This window comes from Colobus angolensis, unplaced genomic scaffold (genome assembly GCF_000951035.1).
Source record: "Colobus angolensis palliatus isolate OR3802 unplaced genomic scaffold, Cang.pa_1.0 Scaffold167, whole genome shotgun sequence".
Classification (NCBI taxonomy): Eukaryota; Metazoa; Chordata; class Mammalia; order Primates; family Cercopithecidae; genus Colobus; species Colobus angolensis.
Window position 1 is genome coordinate 4,307,040 of NW_012114788.1, and position 18,596 is coordinate 4,325,635.

The window sequence follows — 18,596 nt, forward strand, 5'->3', positions numbered from 1 at the left end:
TTGTAGGTGTGAGCCACCGTGCCTATAGTTTCTAAGAAAGGCTGGAGCCTGGGGCTGGGCAGAGAGACTTAAAGAAGCTGTACTTCCATGACTTGTCACAACCCAGTTCCTTGACTCCCAGAGAAGAGTGTGTGAGCAGGTTGGATCTATGTATTCCTAAGCCCCAAATCGCTTCTTGGAGGCATATGGCGCTCCCACTCCAGGAGGCCTTCCTGGATTAGTCAGTTTTGTTGACAGTGTTCTTGTCCTGCCTTGTCTGGCTGTGGTCCTCACCATCACCAAACCCCCAACACCCCCATGGCTCCTCTTCCTCAACCCTCCCTGTTTGGTAACTTCATCTACCTGACTGTTTCCCAGTAGCCTGCCTTCCTTCGGACTGGGTTTTGCTGTTCCTCCTCACCAAGTCTGGGTTTCCTCTACTTCATTCCACAAAACTCTTTGAGCACCTGCAAGGTGTCTGGCTCAGTGTTGAAGTTCTAGGAACGTACAGCTGGAAAGCACAGTCCCTGCCTTTAAGGAGCTCCCAGTCTGGCGTGTGGAGGTCAGGGTTGAAAGGACGGGGATCACGCAATAACGAGAATGATACAGCATAGTCTGGTAAGTGCCAGGACAGGATGCCTTGAGGGACCAGAGGGGCTTAGTATAGCCTGAGACTGGGTGCAGTTGAGGGAGGCTTCTTGAAGGAAGTGATATTTGAGCTGAGTCTCCAAGGAAAGAAAGGAGTTAGCCAGTGAAGGGGTGGTGGTGCAGGGTGATGTGGGCTGGGAGAATTACATGCAGGGTATTTTTATGGGTGGGTGACCTGTGCAGACCTATGCACACATGGCCCTGCACTTACAAGGGGCTTGTGCTTAGTTTAATGCTTTGCTGTTACTATCTTGAAATTCATAATCTTTGAATAAGGGGCTCAATGTACTTCAATTTGCACTGGGCCCCACAAACTACATAGCTGGTCTTGATTCTATGAGAGGGATGTGGTGTCCATTCCTGAAAGTGCCCATAAGCGAGTAGGTGTGGCTAAAGTGATGGATACTTGTAGGAAACTTCATGGTATACTGGGAATCTTGGGCTGGAGGCCCAAATTCAAATCCAAGTTCTGCCACTTAGAGATTTATGGTCTTAGACAAGTTAATTAAGATCGGAGGCCAGATGGGGTGGCTCACACCTGTAAACCCAGCACTTTGAGAGGCTGAGGCGGGCAGTGAAGTCAGGCATTTGAGACCAGCCTGGCCAACATGATGAAACCTCATCTCTACTTAAAATACAAAAATTAGCTGGGCGTGGTGGTACACACCTGTAGTCCCAGCTACTCGAGAGGCTGAGGCAGGAGAATCCTTTGAACCTGGGAGGTGGAGGTTGCAGTGAGCCAAGACTGTGCCATTGCACTCCGGCCACAGGTCTGGGAGACAGAGCAAGACTCTGTATTAAACAAAAAACCAAAAAAAAAAAGGCTGGGCACGGTGGCTCAAGCCTGTAATCCCAGCACTTTGGGAGGCCGAGGTGGCCAGATCACAAGGTCAAGAGATCGAGACCATCCTGGCTAACACAGTGAAACCCTGTCTCTACTAAAAAATACAAAAAACTAGCCGGGTGAGGTGGCGGGCGCCTATAGTCCCAGCTACTCAGGAGGCTGAGGCAGGAGAATGGCGTGAACCTGAAGGGCGAAGCTTGCAGTGAGCTGAGATCTGGCCACTGCACTCCAGTTTGGGCGACAGAGCGAGACTCCGTCTCAAAAAAAAAAAAAATAAATCGATCAGGGACCTTCAACCTCTCATTTGCCAAATGGGGCTAACACCCATCCAGCAGAGCTACTGTGAACATCAGGAGGAGGAGATGTATGTAGCCCGTGCCTAGCAGCCTAATACCCAGACTCTTCAGTCTACGAAAGACCTTGGTGGGGGAATCATTTATTCCAAATGTCCACCAAGGGCTAGCATAGGATTGTCCTATGCTATCCCTTGTCCAAATGTCCATCTGGGCTAATCAGGATTTCTCAGAAGGAGGCTGATGAGGCTGGAACTTGGGGAGGATCAACCAAGACATGGGAGGCTGGCTGGGAGTAAGGGATCCACAAACTGTGGATTGTGACCTATTAATGGGTCAAGAAGTCCTTCTAGTTGGTGAAGACCACTATCATAAAAATAAACTGGCCAGGTGCAGTGGCTAACGCCTGTAATCCCAGCACTTTCGAAGGCCAAGGCGGGCGGACCACGAGATCAAGAGATCGACACCATCCTGGCCAGCATGATGAAACCCCTTCTCTACTAAAAATACAAAAATTAGCTGGGCAGGGTGGTCGCACCTGTAGTCCCAGCTACTTGAGAGGCTGAGGCAGAAGAATCGCTCAAACCCAGGAGGGGAGGTTGCAGTGAGCTGAGATCACACAACTGCACTCCAGCCTGGCCGACAGAGTGAGACTCCGTCCCAAAAACAAACAAACAAACAAATAAACTATAATATAATTGGAAATTCCAGAGCCCATTGCACACAGAGTAAGTATTGGTCTGCGAAATGTTTGTTTTAGTTATAGGTGTATATATACCTGTAGTAAGTTACCATGGAAAGTGTATTTTACTTTGGGTAAAGGTAAAAAAAAGATTTGAAAGCCAAACTTTTTGGCTTGGTATTCTTCATCAGTTGAAAAATATATATTTTTTTTATTTGTCTGGGGGCAGTGGCTCATGCCTGTAATCCCAGCACTTTGGAAGGCTGAGGTGGGCAAATCACCTGAGGTCAGGAGTTTGAGACCAGCCTAGCCAACATGGTAAAACCCCATCTCTACTAAAAATACAAAACTTGGCCAGATGTGGCGGCATGGGCCTGTAATCCCAGATACTCAGAAGGCTGAGGCAGGAGAATCGCTTAAGCCAGGGAGGCAGAGGTTGCAGTGAGTCGAGGTCACACCAGTGCACTCCAGCCTGGGTGACAGAGCAAGAATCTGGCTCACAAAAAAAAAAAAAAAAACAAAGAGAGTAAAAACAGAAAAAAAATATTAAGTGATGGGGATCATGTACAAGGTTTTTCTTTGTCATAGCAAATAATTGATAACAAAACAAATATCCATATAGGCCGGGCAAAGTGGCTGATACCTATAATCCAAGCACTTTGAGAGGATAACTTGAACCCAGGAGTTCGAGATCAGCCTGGGCAACATGGCAAAACCCTGCGTCTACAGAAAAGTACAAAAACTAGCTAGACATGGTGATGTGCATCTGTAGTCCCAGCTACTCAGGATAAGGTGGATGAATGGCTTGAGCCCAGGAGTTTGCGCCACTGCACTCCAGCCTGGGCAGCAGAGGAACACCCTGTCTCAAAAAAACGAAACAAAAACAAATATCCGTGTAATGGAAAATCATATAACAGTAAAAATGACTGAACCAGAGCTACATGTGTCAATATAGTTGAATGTCAGCAGAAAGTCGAGTGAAAAAAGCAAGTTGCAGATGGATATGTGCTGAATAATATCTTTTATTTATACAACATCTACAAACGTGAAAAATAATAGATCTTGCCTAGAGATAACATAAATGTGTAAGAAACCTATAGAGAAGCACATTGAGTAACAAATACACAATTTAAAGTAAAGCTAGATGAGGAGTAAATGGAGGTTTAATATAATAATCTTGATATTTTTGTGTAAGTCTAAAATACTTCATAATTTTTAAAAATTCAGAGTGGAAGAAATAAGTATTTGAGCATCCACCCCAACATATGTACATTTGTTTTATTTTATTTATTTCTGAGACGGGGTCTTGCTCTGTTGCCCAGGCTGAAGTGCAGTGGCATGATCTCGGCTTACTTCACCCTCCACCTACCAGGCTCAAGTGATCCTCCTGCCTCAGCCTTCCAAGTAGCTGGAATTACAGGCACCTGCCTCCATGCCCAGCTAATTTTTTGTATTTTTAGTAGAGATAAGGTTTCGCCGTGTTGGCCAGGCTGGTCTTGAACTCCTGACGTCAGGTAATACACCCGCCATGGCCTCCCAAAGTGCTGAGATTACAGGTGTGAGCCACCACACCTGGCCCATATGTGTATTTGTATTCCTGTAAATTTTACATGCTAGATATTAATAGGTATTATTAAATGTTACTAAAATGTAAGTAAATATTAATGATTCCTTTAAAATTTAAATAATAGTAAATAAATATTAGTGAAATTGAATGTATTACTTCCATACCCCAGTAGATCTTTGTGGTTATTCCCTGGGGCATTTGCACCCCATTTGGAGGAAAGACTTGCCATTTTAGCATGTTTTTTAAATTGTAATTTTCAGAACACTTGCATCAGGATTTTCTAAGGAATTTTTTTTTTCTTTTTTTTTGAGACAGAGTTTCACCCAGGCTGGAGTGCAGTGGTGCGATCTCAGCTCACTGCAACTTCCGCCCCCCGGGTTCAAGCAATTCTCCTGCCTCAGACTCCCAAGTAGCTGGGATTACAGGCACCCACCACCACACTCAGCTAATTTTTGTGTTTTTAGTGGAGACAGGGTTTCACCATGTTGGCCAGGCTGGTCTATAACTCCTGACCTCAAGTAATCCGCCCGCCTTGGCCTCCCAAAGTGCTGAGATTATAGGCGTGAGCCGGCGCGCCCAGCCAGAATCTTATTAAAGATGCAGATTCCCTAGTCCCATGCTAACTGGGGACCAGAGACTAAAAGTCTGCATTTGTAGTAAGTGCCCTGGTGAGTCTAATGCAATGCTATAGAGCAATGAGGCTGTTCCAAGCTGTTTGCAAATGGCTGGGCATGCTGGTAAGTCAGGTCCAAGGCCTGTCCTCAGGAGCCCTCAGGTGGAACGGGCTGGGGTGGCCTCCTTCATCTGACTCACCTGTCTCCCCTCTTGCTCCAGGAAGCCGATGCCAGTGGATGATTCAGATTGCAGCTCTGATGATACCAGCATCTCTGCCTTCTCATCCACCTTGCCGAACCCCATCAAATTAGCTGTGACCCAGCCCAACAGCAGCTTCTTTGCAGGGATGCTGGAGGGAGAGCTGAACAAACTCAGCTTCTCCCCAATGGCCAAGAATACAGAAAAGGAGGACCTGGCCCTCGGCCCCTGCCCATGCCCATCTAAGTGCCAAATGGCCACGAGGGGCCTGCTGGACCTTGACAACCCTGAGCTGGAGACAGAAACCTCCTCAACGCACTCGGAATCTTCCGTGGTTGTGGACCTGCCGGACACCCCCTTCATCTTTGAGCACACTGTCAGCAATTCCACAGCTGTGGTGCGTTTCCTTTGCTCATGCGTTCAGCAGAGGCCTATTGTGCCAGGCACTGAGCTGAGCTCCATGGGTAGTGAGAAGGTGCCTGCCACCTGCATCTCGACCTCAATTTCATGGTTTAGGAAGGGAGAGGATGTGTCTGTAAAAACTCCAGGGCAAGACAGAAAGGGTTCAGTGCTGTAGGAAAAGTTCAGACCAAGTGCCACTAGGAATTCAGAGGAAAGATACATTACTTCCAGATGCAGGAATAAGCTTGGTGACTTTTGGTAACATCTGAGCTGGGAAGCAGAGGTAGCACGTAAACATCTAGAGGTGGAGGAGGGAAGGCCTTCCCTGGAGGGGCGGACCCTAGCAAAAGCTCACGGGAAAGTGTGGGAGGAAATCTCAATGTGAACAAGATGGCAGGTGATCTGTAGGAATAGGAAAGCGTGAGAAGCCCTGGATGAGGACCTGGGATCAAGTGAGGTTCCTCGGGATTCCTAGGCCTCCTCCCTAGAGAGTCTGGGGTGAAACCTGATAATTTGCATTAGTAACAGATTCGCGGAGGATGCTGGTGCTGCCAGTCTGCAGGCTACACACTGAACAACACCGTCCTACACGGTGGGAAGTGAAGACAGGAGTCAGGACGGGGAATGTTAGTCTGGGGTCATCTTCCAGTGTACTCCATTGTTAGGATGCTTTATAGATTTTTCTGTAACTAACAGGGAACAGTTTTGTACAAAGCTTCACATCAGATGATGAAAGTAATTCAAGCTGTATCTTGGGAAGATGCCTGGAATTCCACTGTTGGATGGCCCAGAGCAGTGTTTCTCAAAGTGCTCTCCAGATGGACAGTATCAGTATCACTCAGCAAATTGTTAGAAATTTAAATTCTCATCTCCCTCCATCACATTTGGGCCTCCTGAGTCAGAAACTTTTGGGGCGGAGGCCAGCAATCTATCTTTTAATAAGTCCTCTGGGGTATTCTAATGCACACCAAGTTTGACAACCACTGGCCTAGATGGAGGAGAAACCAGACAGGAGGCAGCAGGCCCAGAAATCTGCAGTTATAAAACCTCCCTGAGGTGCTTAACCAGGCTTAGCAACCATTGTAGTACAAAGTGTATGGGCTCTGGGGCTATGGGTTTGAACCCTGGCTGTCACTTAATTGCTGTGTGATGATGGACCAGTCACTTGCCCTCTCTGGACCTAGTTGTTAAGAAGATCTCTAAGGTCAGCTGACAGAGTCTAGAACAGCGGTTCCCAACCTTTTTGGCACCAGGGACTGGTTTCATGGAAGATAATTTTTCCATGGATCAGGTTGGGGGGATGGTTTCAGGATGATTCAGCATATTACATTTATTGTGTATTTTATTTCTATTATTATTACATTGTAATATATAATGAAATAATTATACAACTCACCATAATGTAGAAACTGTGGGATCCCTGAGCTTGTTTTCCTGCAACGAGAGGGTCCCATTTGGGGGTGATGGGAGACAGTCACAGATCATCAGGTATTAGATTCTCATGAGGAGCATTCAACTTAGATCCCTCCCATACAATTCACAATAGGTTCACTCGCCTGTGAGAATCTAATGCCGCTGCTGATCTGACAGGAGGCGGAGCTCAGGCGGTACTGTGAGCCTTGGGGAGCAGCTGTAAATGTAGATGAAGCTTCGCTTGCTCGCCCACCGATCTCCTCCTGCTGTGCTATCCAGTTCTGCACAGGATATCTGCTATCAGTCCATGACCCAAGGGTTGGGAACCCCGGTGTAGAAAAAATATGGAACGAGGGTGCACCCTAAAGTGGGCGGGGCTGCCCAGGAGAGTAGCACATGCTGCGGGGCAGGGCTGCCACACTCAGTGCTGCAGTGCCTTGCACCTTCCATCTGACTTGCCTGGGTCCCAGCAGGAGCAGGGGATGGGCGTGGGACATCCTGACCCCAGTTGGGAGGGTGAGGGGACAGGAAGGACAGGACAGATATGAGGAAGCCTTGGGGCTCTCTCTTCCCCTAGATTTCCTGGACCTACGCCTTGGGCAAGCAGCCGGTCAGTTTCTACCAGGTCCTGTTACAGGAGGTGGCCGAGACACAGGAGAATGAGTTGCCCAAGGCAAAGAATTGTCCATGGATCTTCAACAAGATCTTGGGTACCACTGTCAAGCTGATGGAGCTGAAGCCTAACACATGTTACTGCCTCACTGTCCGTGCAGCCAACACAGCTGGGGTGGGGAAGTGGTGCAAGCCCTACAAAGTAAGCCCTGGGAAAAGAGGGGCCTTGGGGGTGGAGAGAAGTCCCAAACCAGGGAACCAGGGCTTTGGAGGTTGGGAACACCCCTATACCCACATGTCGCATCTGGCTAGCTTTCCTTCTGCCTGGATCAAGAAGCATCAATTCCAGGATGCATGCTTCTGGGAGGTTTACAGATTAAGCCACTCTGGGGCCCACTAGGAATGCATTTTTCAACATCATATTTTTCAACGAACGTATTTTTCAACATCACTATAATGTTCCCCTTCCAAAGCCATTGGTTTTTAGACTCTGCAACTCAATGCCAATAATTGTGAGTAGGCTGGGAAGTCAAGGGCATTGAAAGAAACAGGGAAGACAAGAGGCTAAAGGGGGACGAAGAAGGGAACAGCCGGGTATGGGTAGGGGTACAGGGGTGTAGAGGCCTGAGTGGAGACAGCACTTTGGTTGGAAACATGCCATCACTGAGGAGGCACAGGCTTGAGTCATGCATCTTTGTAGCTGTTTCCTGCATCAATGGCTAGGTTGGATAAGGCTGTTTAGAATAGGTCTGAGTTAGCAGACAGAAAAAAAAAGGAGGTGATGGAGAAAGAGAGCCAGGCTCAGATCTGGGAAGGAATTCTGAAGGGTTTTCTTGTTTCACTTCAGTTTGCAACCCTGGCCACTGACTTCAGCAGCTTCCCTGAGAACAACCCCATCCAGATCACCGTGCGGCGCAAGGAACCCCAGCGAAAGATCGTGTCCGTCGGGCTGGAGGAGATGCGGAGGCTGGAGGATCTGGAATACCTATTTCCCTATTAACAGGGAGGGCCCCAGGACACCCCTCACCAACTTTCAGCTTTGGCCCCGGGCCCTTAGGAACCAGAACCATGAGACTTAACCGTACCACCAGCACCATGCGGGCCCAAGGGCCTGGCAGAGTGGAATGGGAACCCCACCCCTGGGCTGGGGCCAAGGCTAGATAGATAGGGGTCCCATTCACCTGGAGACATCCCAGTGGCCAGGCTCAGCCACTGCCCACAGCTGCTAGACTCTGTCCTCCCACAAATCTGGGCTGGGTCCAGGTCCCTCATTAAAGAACTGCAGGCCATCCAGCACCCTAAAATCTGCTTTATGCTGCAGACAGCCTCAGATGGGCTGCTGACACCCACCTCCTAGCTTCCACCAGGACAGACTCTACGTGAGTAGGGAGATGGAAAACAGGCAGCTAGGCAATAGGATGCTGCCGTCACCCCTTCCCCAGTGGGGCGGGGGACAGGGGCAGGGAGACTGGTGCTGTAAGACTAAAAGCCTCTTACACCAGAAAAAAACACAAATAGCTGTCATGGACAGAAGTGGTGGCCCATGAGCTGTCAAACTAGCTTGAGCTCTGGAGGAAGGGATGTGGTACAAAGTGCACAATAAGCTTTGGGGAAGGGCCTGGTTTAATCTCAGCTCTTTCTCTTACTGGACGTGAGGGCGCGGGCTAATCGTTTAAGCTTCTTGTGTTGTTTCCTCATCAAAAGTTTGGGGGCTTGAGAACTTTCCAGGCCTGGTACAGTCTGAGGGCACAGCAGAGAAGCACCTGACACCAAGGAGCTCAGTGGCTGATAGCTTTGTTCGCACTGCAGAGATGTGCAAAGTGGAGGCCAAGCACCGCAGCTAGGTGACGCGCAAAACCCAAAAGCACAAAGGGTGGAGGAGGGTAAGAAGGAGCAATATGCTAGTTCTGAGCAGTTTATACAAGGACGGTTTGGAAATCCAATCTGAGTACTTCATACCATGACCCAGCTTAGCATGGGATGCAGGAGAAAGCGGAGGCAGGGTGCATTCAGGGCAAGATCTCGGCCTGTGGTCTGAGTCCTGATGGGAATTCCTTTCACTACTTGAAAGTTCTCATGTGGCAGAGAACTATCCTCTGTTATCAACCATACCCACTTTGGCTCAGAGCTTACTGCTGCCTCCCCATCTGAGGGAATCCTCTGGAAGAACCATCACCTTCCCCGCTCTATCCTGAGGGCCCAGGGAAGTGCTTGGTGCCTGGCAGAGCCTCAGGCAGTGTGCTATGGGAAGGCAGACGTGTCCCCTAGAACAGGGCTGGCCAGCAGAACCCTCTTAATGACGAAAACCTTTCTGTGTGCTGTCCAATACTGGAGGCCTTACCCTGTGTGGCAGAGGAACCGCACTTCTATTTCATGCCAGCAGCCACATATGGCCGGTGCCTACTGCAATGCACAACAATACAGCCTTAGATTCTCCTTGGCCACTATCACAACTGGCCTCTCTCTTACCGACACAGGGAAAGACAGGAAAGGCAAGTGCCTGGTCAGTGTGGTTTTGGCGTAGTCCAGTGCAAGGGAGGGGGCTGGACAATCTGATTTAGCACGGTCCTTGATAGAGTCCTGGGGATTCCAAGACAAGGAATTAGAACCCAACACACAAAACATAAGTTATTTATTTGGTCATAGAACCTGGGGTCTGACCCTGTACAGAGCTGACACTAGTGGCCCACTCATAGAGCCTGGCCGCCCACCACCCCCGTCTGTACCAGTAAGGTATAGAGTAGCGGACACAGGCCAAGTTCGGTGACAACTTCCTGTGACCTTCGATTCTGGCTCTGGGGTGTGCCACAAGCAGGGGATCTGTGGGAAGACCCCACTCGGGTCTGTCGAGGACAGCAGGCCATGCGCATTCTCAGGTCCCCACTGGTGGGAAGGGTGTGTGCGCTGCCACCCGAGTCTTTGTTCTCTGGCAGGAAAGGCGGCTGGCAGAGGCCGAGTCCAGGTGGGGGTCAGAGAGAACTGCAGGCCTTCTCATCTCCTCCATCTGTGGAGAAGGGAAGGGTGTCAGGATGGAGATTCCACCTCAGGAAAGGGAGGCTGTCATATAATCCCAGTGTCAACTGACGGATGGCCTGTGGTCCACCCTCAGACTCACCAAGAGCCGGGCGACCGTCTCTGCTCTGGCCACCCAAACTCAGGCTGCCCACCCACTGTCTGCTGCCGCCAGGACCTCCACCGAGGGCCTGGCCCCTGGGATGCCCACCACCAAACAGTCACAATCCCTTATAAGCACACGACACTTTAGCTTCCAGTGCTTACCCTCCTATTTTTGATCCTATGAAGGTTTGATAATTCCCAAGAAACTGATTAACCAAGTTCTCTGTGATTACTCATTGGCAGTACTAGGATTTGAACTCTGAAGTCCAGTGACAGAAAGACCTGGATGCGCCCTCTAAGAGGGTATCCTATGGCCTCTGTTATTCTGGTTGCCCTCCCACCTGCCCACTGAGAACCTGGCTCCACACACCTCCTCATGACAGTCTGAGCACCTGGAGGGCGCTGTGGAATTCTATGCCACAACAGAAAGTGTGCAAAGAGGGGCTGGCTTAGGGTCAGGAGGGCCAAGCACGCCAACCACCACCTCCCCCACACTCACATCCGCAGGCATTTGTCCTTCCCACCACTTGCCACTCTCTGGCCATCTGGACTCCAGTCAACAGCATATACCTAAAGGGAGGCAGAGGAGGGAGGCAGAGGAGGAAGGCAGGTGAGGTGGTGAGAGGGAGACAGCCAGGCTCTAATCCCAACCCCTCCTCTGCCCGAGGGTTGGCCCTACCTCATCCGCATGGCCAGGCAGGTCCATGGCCAGCTTCTGGGCCTTCACATCCCACACCTTCAGTGTGCTGTCACTGCTGCCGCTGACCAGGAGCCGGCTGTCAGCTGACCATGCAATCTGGTACACGGCAGCCACGTGGCCGCGTAGGGAAGCCAGGTACCTGGTCCAGAAGACGATGATGGATCTTAGTCTGAGTTAGATCTTCCAACACATCTAAAGGTTCCCCTATGCTCACGGTCATGGTTCTCAACCTTGGCTATTTGTTAGAAATACCTGGGAACTTTTACAAAATCATACTGCCTGGTCCCCATCCCAGACCATTTTAATCATTACCAGTCATTACAATTTGTAAAACTTCTGCAAATGGGTAGCTTCTAACATGCCTCTTGCTTGCCCTCCATACCTGCACAACTTTGCATGCCTTAGACTCCAACGTGGCCATCTGCTTAGCCCATCTGCCTGACATCACCCCAAGCAGCAGGTGCCTGCTGACAGGCGGCATGAAGTAACAGTGGGCCAGGCTGACCTGAACATTCACATCAACACAGTCTAGCTGATTCTCTTTGGACAAACCATCAGGCCTCTCTGAGACTCAGTTTTCTTATTTTAAAAAGGAACCCAATTACCTATGTTAAAGGGTTGCTGTGTGAAAACACAGTGACTGATGCAGAGGTCCCCCTTCAACCCCAACAAGGTGTCCCTGGCTCTTTTTCTCCCCTTGCCTCTGCCTTTGCCTCTCCTCTGATCCGATTAACCCCAAGGGCATTGTGCCTCATCACACGAAGGGTTCCCACACTAGAGTGCGTAGCAAAGTCACCTGGTAACTTTATTAAAATGAAGAATCAGATCCACAGGGTCTGAGTTGGGGCCAGGACTCTGCATTTCTATCAAGCTCCTATGTGATGCTGATGCCGCTGGTCTGTGGCCCATACTTTGAGGAGGTCCAAGTAACAATTGTACCACAAGCCTACCTACCACCACTTGACCTTCTCCAGGACTACAGCCCTACCACTTCAGCTAGCTCTAAGATCACTTGTCTCCTAAGACATAAACTAGCTTTTTTGAGACAGAGTCTCACTTGTTGCCCAGGCTGCAGTGCAGTGGTGTGATCTCGGCTCACTGCAACCTCCGTGTCCCAGGTTCAAACGATTCTCCTGCCTCAGCCTCGGGGGTAACTGGGATTACAGGAATGTGCCACCACGCCTGGTTAATTTTTGTATTTTAGTAGAGACAGGGTTTTGCCATGTTGGTCAGCCTAGTCTCAAACTCCTGAACTCAGGTGATCCGCCTGCCTCGGCCTCCCAAAGTCCTGGGATTACAAGCATGAGCCATCGCACGTGGCCTGAACTAGCATTTTTAGTGACCATTTAGTGCGGGTCCCAAACATACTGTCTCATTAAATCCTTGTAACTAGGCCAGGCGTGGTGGTTCACACCTGTAATCCCAGCACTTTGGGAGGCTGAAGCAGTTGCATCACTTGAGCTCAGGAGTTCAAGACCAGCCTGGTCAACATGGTGAAACCCTGTCTCAACTAAGAATACAAAAATCAGCCAGGCACGGTGGCAGAAGCCTGTAATCCCAGCTACTTGGGAGGCTGAGGCAGGAGAATCACTTGAACCCAGGAAGCAGAGGTTGTAATGAGCCAAGATCGTGCCATTGCACTCCAGCCACTTGAACACCAGGCGAGAGTGAAACTCATCTCTAAAACAAACAAACAAAAAAACCCTTGTAACAAAGCTGAGAGGTAGGGGGTCTGCATATTACCCAAGAGGAAACAGTGGCTTAGAAAATCCAAACACCTGCCAAGGCCACACAGCTAGTTAAGTGGCAGTACCAAGCCCCTCCCACTATTCTCTCCTTACAGAGGAGCAGTACCCACCCCTACTCACTTGCCCGTCCTGCCATCCCACAGCTTGATGGACTTGTCGAAGGAGGCACTAGCCATGATGCGGGAGTCAGGAGAGAAGAGCACTTGGTTGATGAGAGCTTGGTGTCCTGTCATCCGAGTGAGAGGTTTTTTGTCCTCTGCTGGGGACCACAGGAATAAGGTGAAGTCGTCTGAGCCAGACACCAGCCTCTCTGGACCCTGGCCCTAGGGGAGGCAGACAGCACACTGTGTTGGGTGTGGTCTCAGAAAGAAGGAGGAGGGCCCGACTTTGGCAGCAAACCTACACCCTGATTACTCAATGCCAGGGACAGAGAGAGGCCAGCACTAGAAGCAATGAGGACTGGGTTGGCCACTCACTCGCACGTGATCCCAGGCGAGTCACTTCATCCAAAAGGCAAAAGAAACTCTACGTGCATGTAGAAAAAAATTTTTAAGATACACAATTACAGAAAAAGCAAGGCACAAAATAATGTGTTAAAAGGAGTAGGATTTTATGTATGTACGTATGTGTGTGTGCTTATACATATATACTGTATATAGACACGTGTATGTGTGCATATTAAATCTCTGGAAGGTGATTCAGGATATTGGTAGCACTGGATGCTACAATAGAGATGGGAGACTTCGTGATCTACCTTTTTGTATTTTTTGAACATGAATGTGTAAACAATCTTAAATAAAATAAACTAAAAAAAGAAGCATGCTGGAAATATAATAAATAGGTAAGCAAATAAACTAAACAAAAAATGAAATAAAATGATCTCTAGCACATTAATATTTTAGGACTGCAAACTAGGATTATGAAGAACAACATTTTGGAACAGGTACATTTTGAGCTGGGTCTAGAACAGAGAAGGGTCTGAGACGGTTTTAGTGATTGGCTAAGGACTGGTACAGAGCTGGGGGTGCATGTGGCTGGCACACACTCACCCGCACGAGGTTGTATCGGCTCAGAGCCCTCTCTTTCAACTCCTGCACTGTGGCCAGGTACCGGAGGAGAGAAGACGAGATGAGGAAGAAGGCTGATTAGAAAATCTCATACAAAGAGCAAACACTCCCCATTAAGCTAGAGAACTGGTGCCTTTCCAAACAGCCCCAGGTCTTCCTTCTCCCGATCACTCACAGGATCCTTGGAGGTCTTGGGCATTAACTGAGGCCTCAGCAGGTTCAAAGGCCCCAGTGCGCAGGGCATAGTCAGTGCTGAGGGCCATGGTGTTCACCCAGTGGCCGTGGCCTTGCAGAGTCCGGCACAGCACACCCTAGGGCAGAGCGAGCCAGGTCAGACACACACACTCCTCCCCACCCCTAGGAGATTAGCCCCAGGAGATGGTGGTACAGGACTAAGAATCATCTTCACTCATGCATTGTGATCTTAATCAAACCACCCCTCTGGGGTCAAGTCTCTCCCCACTTGTAAAATGGAGTCCAGATCATGAAAATGTTTCAAGGAACAGGAGTTAGGTATGTCAGAGTAAACAGCTCCAGTCCAATACGTTTGGGATATGGTAGATCTGACAAAGCTCAACAGGTGTCCTACAGGAGGAATTTCCAGAGTGTGACGATCTCACGGGGACTCTGCAATCTACACTATGGTGCAGCACCAACCACAGAACTCCTCATTCCCAAAACACCTCCCTTGACCAGGGGCTGCCAGCACACATCTGGGAAACACTGAACTCGCAGATGTCAAGGTTGTTCTGAGTGCCAGCATCTTGTGACTTGAGATTTTCTGGACTGGTTACTGAACCCTCCCAGTGCTTACATCATGAGCCCTCCAGACTTTGATGGTGCGGTCCTGGGAGGCAGAGTAGAGAAGCCCGTCCCCTCCCCACCGGAGACAGGTGACCGATTGGGTGTGCCCGGTGAGGATGCGCTCACAGCGGCCTGCAGTTGTGTCCCAGATCCGCACACTGCCATCTTTGGAGCTGCTGGCCACATAGCGGCACTCAGGGTTCCTGCAGAGAAGGGAGATGTGACCTCATCTGTGACCTGGCAACATCTGTCTGCCCATGGCACCTCCCCATTCCCAACTCAAAGGCCATGGACAATCTCTTGACAGCTTTCTGACACCAAGACCTGGCTGCACTGCAAGGTGGTTGCAACGAGCAGATCCTGTGATGAGCAGCCTCTCCCAAGCAACGCAGGTCCGCACCTGGAATACCCTTCTCCCATGCCTGCCAAGCCATCATGGTCATTCAAGTCATGCCCATCTCGTCCCCTCACGTAAAACTTCTATGCATTGGGCAGGGAAAGGGGATATCTTTGATCCCCTGACTCATTTGTCCCAGCTCCATCAGTGTCACTTACGCATGAAGGGGCTCCCAGCTCAGGCCTGTGATCCACTTGCTGTGGCCAGCGAGGGTCCTGCCCACCTGCTTCCCTGTGCTTGGGTCCCAGAGGAGAATCTGAAGGACAGAAGTTCACTGAATAATCCTCCCCAACAGGTCTCTGGCTCCACCAAAAATCCCTGCCACTTCCCACCCAACCCTCCCCAAAGACTCCTGAACCTGATTCTGAACTGTCCCCTAGGGAAGGCGCCCTTGAGTCTCTGCCTAGTTAACCTGAGCACCACCTACCTGGCCATTCTTGCAGCCTGAGGCCAGCTTCTTGCCGTCTGGAGACCACGATATACTAAGGACCCAGTGTCTGTGTCCTAAGAAAGCAGGGGAGGGAGAAATAAGGGACTTCATCTGTCTTTATCCCCAGTGCCCAGCAGTGCCTGGCAGGTGCCAGGTACTCCTTAGTCATTTGAATAAACGAATGATCTAACAAAAGGAGTGATGAGGCTTTCTGGGAATGGAAAGAATGCACCCCAAGTATTAGAGCTCTGCATCTTGCTGCACGGATAACACCATCACTCTCTTCATGATTCCTTATTTGACACATACTATGAAGTGTTTTCGTACATGTCATCCCTTGTTATTCTCACAAGGGTTCTAAGGTATGGAGCAAAGCAAGAAGTATCATCCCCATTTTCCAGACGAGAAGACTGAAGCTTAGCAAGGGAACATGCCCTACACACACAAGTTCACTCAACCAATCTGTGGTATAGCAGTGGTTCTTCAAGTGTGGTCCCGAGAGCAGCAGCATCAGCATCTCCTGGGAACTTGTTAGAAACACAAATTCCCAGGCCCTAACCCAGGTCCAATAGAACCAAAATTCTGGGGGTGGGACCCAGCAATCTGTATTTTTTTTGTTTTCTTTTTTTTTTTTTTTTTATGGAGTCGCACTCTGTTGCCCAGGCTGGTGTGCACTGGTGCCACCTCAGCTCACTGCAACCTCCACCTCCTACATTCAAGCGATTCTTCCGCCTTAGCCTCCCAAGTAGCTGGGATTACAAGCACATGCCACCATGCCCGGCTAATTTTTGTAGTTTTAGTAGAAATGGGGTTTCACTGTTAGGCTGGTCTCGAACTCAACCTCAAGTGATCTGCCTGCCTTGGCCTCCCAAAGTGCTGGGATTACAGGTATGAGCCACCACGCCTGGCCAGCAATCTGTATTTTTTTGAGACGGAGTCTCACACTCTCACCCAGGCTGGAGTGCAGTGGTGCCATCTCGGCTCATTGCAAGCTCCGCCTCCCAGGTTCACGACATTCTGCCTCAGCCTCCCAAGTAGCTGGGACTACAGGCGCCCGACACCATATCTGGCAAATTTTTTGTATTTTTAGTAGAGACAGGGTTTCACCGTGTTAGCCAGGATGGTCTCAATCTCCTGACCTTGTGATCCCCGACTCAGCCTCCCAAAGTGCTGGGATTACAGGTGTGAGCCACTGTGCCCGGCCAGCAATCTGTATTTTAACAAGCCCCCAAGGTGAGGTGATTCTGATTGGTGCTCAAGTTTGAAAACCAATGTGGCAGAGGCATGACTTAAATGAGGTTCTCCTTGCTACCAGTCAGTCAGCCTTTCCCCACGTCCTATATGGACTCTGCTTGTGTCTAAGTGGCTGGTTGTGCTCAAGGACATGGTCTCTACCTAGGAACAGACAGCTGCCAACTGGATATTAAGGGGTTGTAATCTGCAAAGTGAGACCCTCATCTCTATGAAAACAAAAAACGAGCCAGGTGTGGTGGCAAGTGCCTGTTGTCCCAGCTACTCTGGAGCCTGAAGTAGGGGGACTGCTTGAGCCCAGGAGTTCGAGGCTTGAGCCCAGGAGTTCAAGTTAGCTGTGACTGCACCACTGTACTCCACCGTGGTCGACAGAGCAAGACCCTGTCCCAAAAAAAAAAAGAAGATCCCCTAAATGGCTAATTGCATACTGACCCTTGCACGTGAAATGTGGTGTCTCTGTGCTGAGATCCCAGAAGCGCACGGTGGTGTCACCAGAGCCACTGGCCAGGTACCTGGGGAAGAACAGAGGATGCTTGATACTGCATGTGTGCATTCCTGCCACCTATTCAATCACTTTCTGTGAACAGAATATGGAACTGGACTCTTTCCTCGACCCTGATAAAGGAGAAAGACAATAATGATGCTGCCCTCTGGGAGAATACCCCAGGAGGCCATTTCTTTCCTCCCCACAGCTATAACCAGCTTTTGAAGTTCTCATTGCCTTCCTAAGTTTGAGATAAGCAACTAATCCCAGTTTCACAGATGAAAAATTAACTCAGAAAGGTTAAGTGATTTATACAAGTCACACAGCTCAGATCTTGAGAAATCAAGTCCAGGGAAGGTTTGTCCAAGGCAGGGGTCCTTAGCCTTTGGGGACCATGCTCTACTGAGGAAGTCCCTTAATGGCAAGCTGAGTCCAGAGCTTGGGTCTATGGTAGGCAGCCCCGAGGCCCCATCAATTACAACTCTGGGGGACCCTCCCCACACTAGGCAGAGGCTGCACCCCCACATACCCCCTCCATGAGTCCGCAGCTGTCCTTACTTTCCCGTGGGGCTGAAGGCCACAGAAATGACTGCCTCACTGTGACCATCCAAGGAGCTGGTGCAGCGAGTCACGGCCCGGACTCTGAAGACAGCCTGTGGCTGGTAGATGATGTCTAGGACCTTCTCAGTCTCCACTGCCTGGGACTCCAACGTCTTCCCCAGTGAGGAGACGATCTCAGCATCGTGGACAAAGAAAGCCAGTGGCAGGGGATCCTCCTGAAGGACAATGGTAAAGGGCAACCCTTCATCAAAGGATGTGCAGGGGCACCGTCTGCCAGGGATGCTCCCCACTGAGCTGTGGGAGGTGAAGCTTCTTCTTTTCAGCCACTGTGCTGGGGATACCCCCATCATTGCCCATTGAACAAGACCTTTTATTTATTTATTTATTTTTGAGACAAGAGTCTCACTCTGTCACCCAGGCTGAAGTGCAGTGGTGCAATCTCCACTCACTGCAACCTCTGCCTCCTGGGTTTAAGAGTCTCCTGCCTCAGCCTCCCAAGTAGCTGGGATTACAGGCGCCCATCACCACGCCTGGCTGTTTTACATTTTTAGTAGATACAGGGTTTCACTACGTTGGCCAGGCTGGTCTCAAACTCCTGACTTCAGGTGATCCACCTACCTTGGCCTCCTAAAGTGCTGGGATTACAGGTGTGAGCCACTGTGCCCAGCCGAGCAAGACCTTTTAAATCACTGAACAGCAGTTGTAGGACACTTACACGGCACTTGGAAATGCCTTTTTCTTTTTGTTTTTGAGATGGAGTCTCGTGTGGCTCCAGTGGCGCAAT

The 18,596-nt window shown here is 49.9% G+C and overlaps 2 protein-coding genes across 2 annotated transcripts in view; one reads left to right on the top strand and one right to left on the bottom strand.

Moving 5' to 3' along the window:
* FNDC8 (fibronectin type III domain containing 8) overlaps window positions 1–8,539 on the top strand; it is a 9,437-nt gene extending 898 nt beyond the window's left edge. The window contains exons 2-4 of the mRNA XM_011937701.1: window positions 4,848–5,223; window positions 7,219–7,455; window positions 8,101–8,539. Of these exons, the coding sequence (XP_011793091.1) occupies window positions 4,848–5,223; window positions 7,219–7,455; window positions 8,101–8,253 (766 nt within the window). The 3' untranslated portion in view covers window positions 8,254–8,539. The remainder of the gene's footprint in view (window positions 1–4,847; window positions 5,224–7,218; window positions 7,456–8,100) is intronic.
* Window positions 8,540–9,154: 615 nt separating this feature from the next.
* NLE1 (notchless homolog 1 (Drosophila)) lies at window positions 9,155–18,030 on the bottom strand. The gene is made up of 10 exons (XM_011937688.1): window positions 17,810–18,030; window positions 17,200–17,279; window positions 15,514–15,590; window positions 14,700–14,892; window positions 14,061–14,196; window positions 13,868–13,914; window positions 12,939–13,141; window positions 11,050–11,209; window positions 10,870–10,940; window positions 9,155–10,257 (listed from the first exon to the last, which is right to left on the bottom strand). Exons 1-10 carry the CDS (start codon window positions 17,856–17,858, stop codon window positions 10,245–10,247), a joined length of 1,029 nt encoding a protein of 342 aa, XP_011793078.1. The 5' UTR covers window positions 17,859–18,030; the 3' UTR covers window positions 9,155–10,244.
* Between the last annotated feature and the right edge of the window lie 566 nt (window positions 18,031–18,596).

Excerpts from the sequence above, each read along its gene's own strand:
- NLE1 (XM_011937688.1), bottom strand. The coding sequence starts at position 17,858 with ATGGTCACAGTGAGGCAGTCATTTCTGTGGCCTTCAGCCCCACGGGAA. Across the intron at positions 15,591-17,199 it reads ACCACATTTCACGTGCAAGG|GACACAGACACTGGGTCCTT; the intron begins GTCAGTATGCAA and ends CTGCTTTCTTAG. Across the intron at positions 13,915-14,060 it reads CCAAGACCTCCAAGGATCCT|TGCAGGAGTTGAAAGAGAGG; the intron begins GTGAGTGATCGG and ends ACCTGGCCACAG.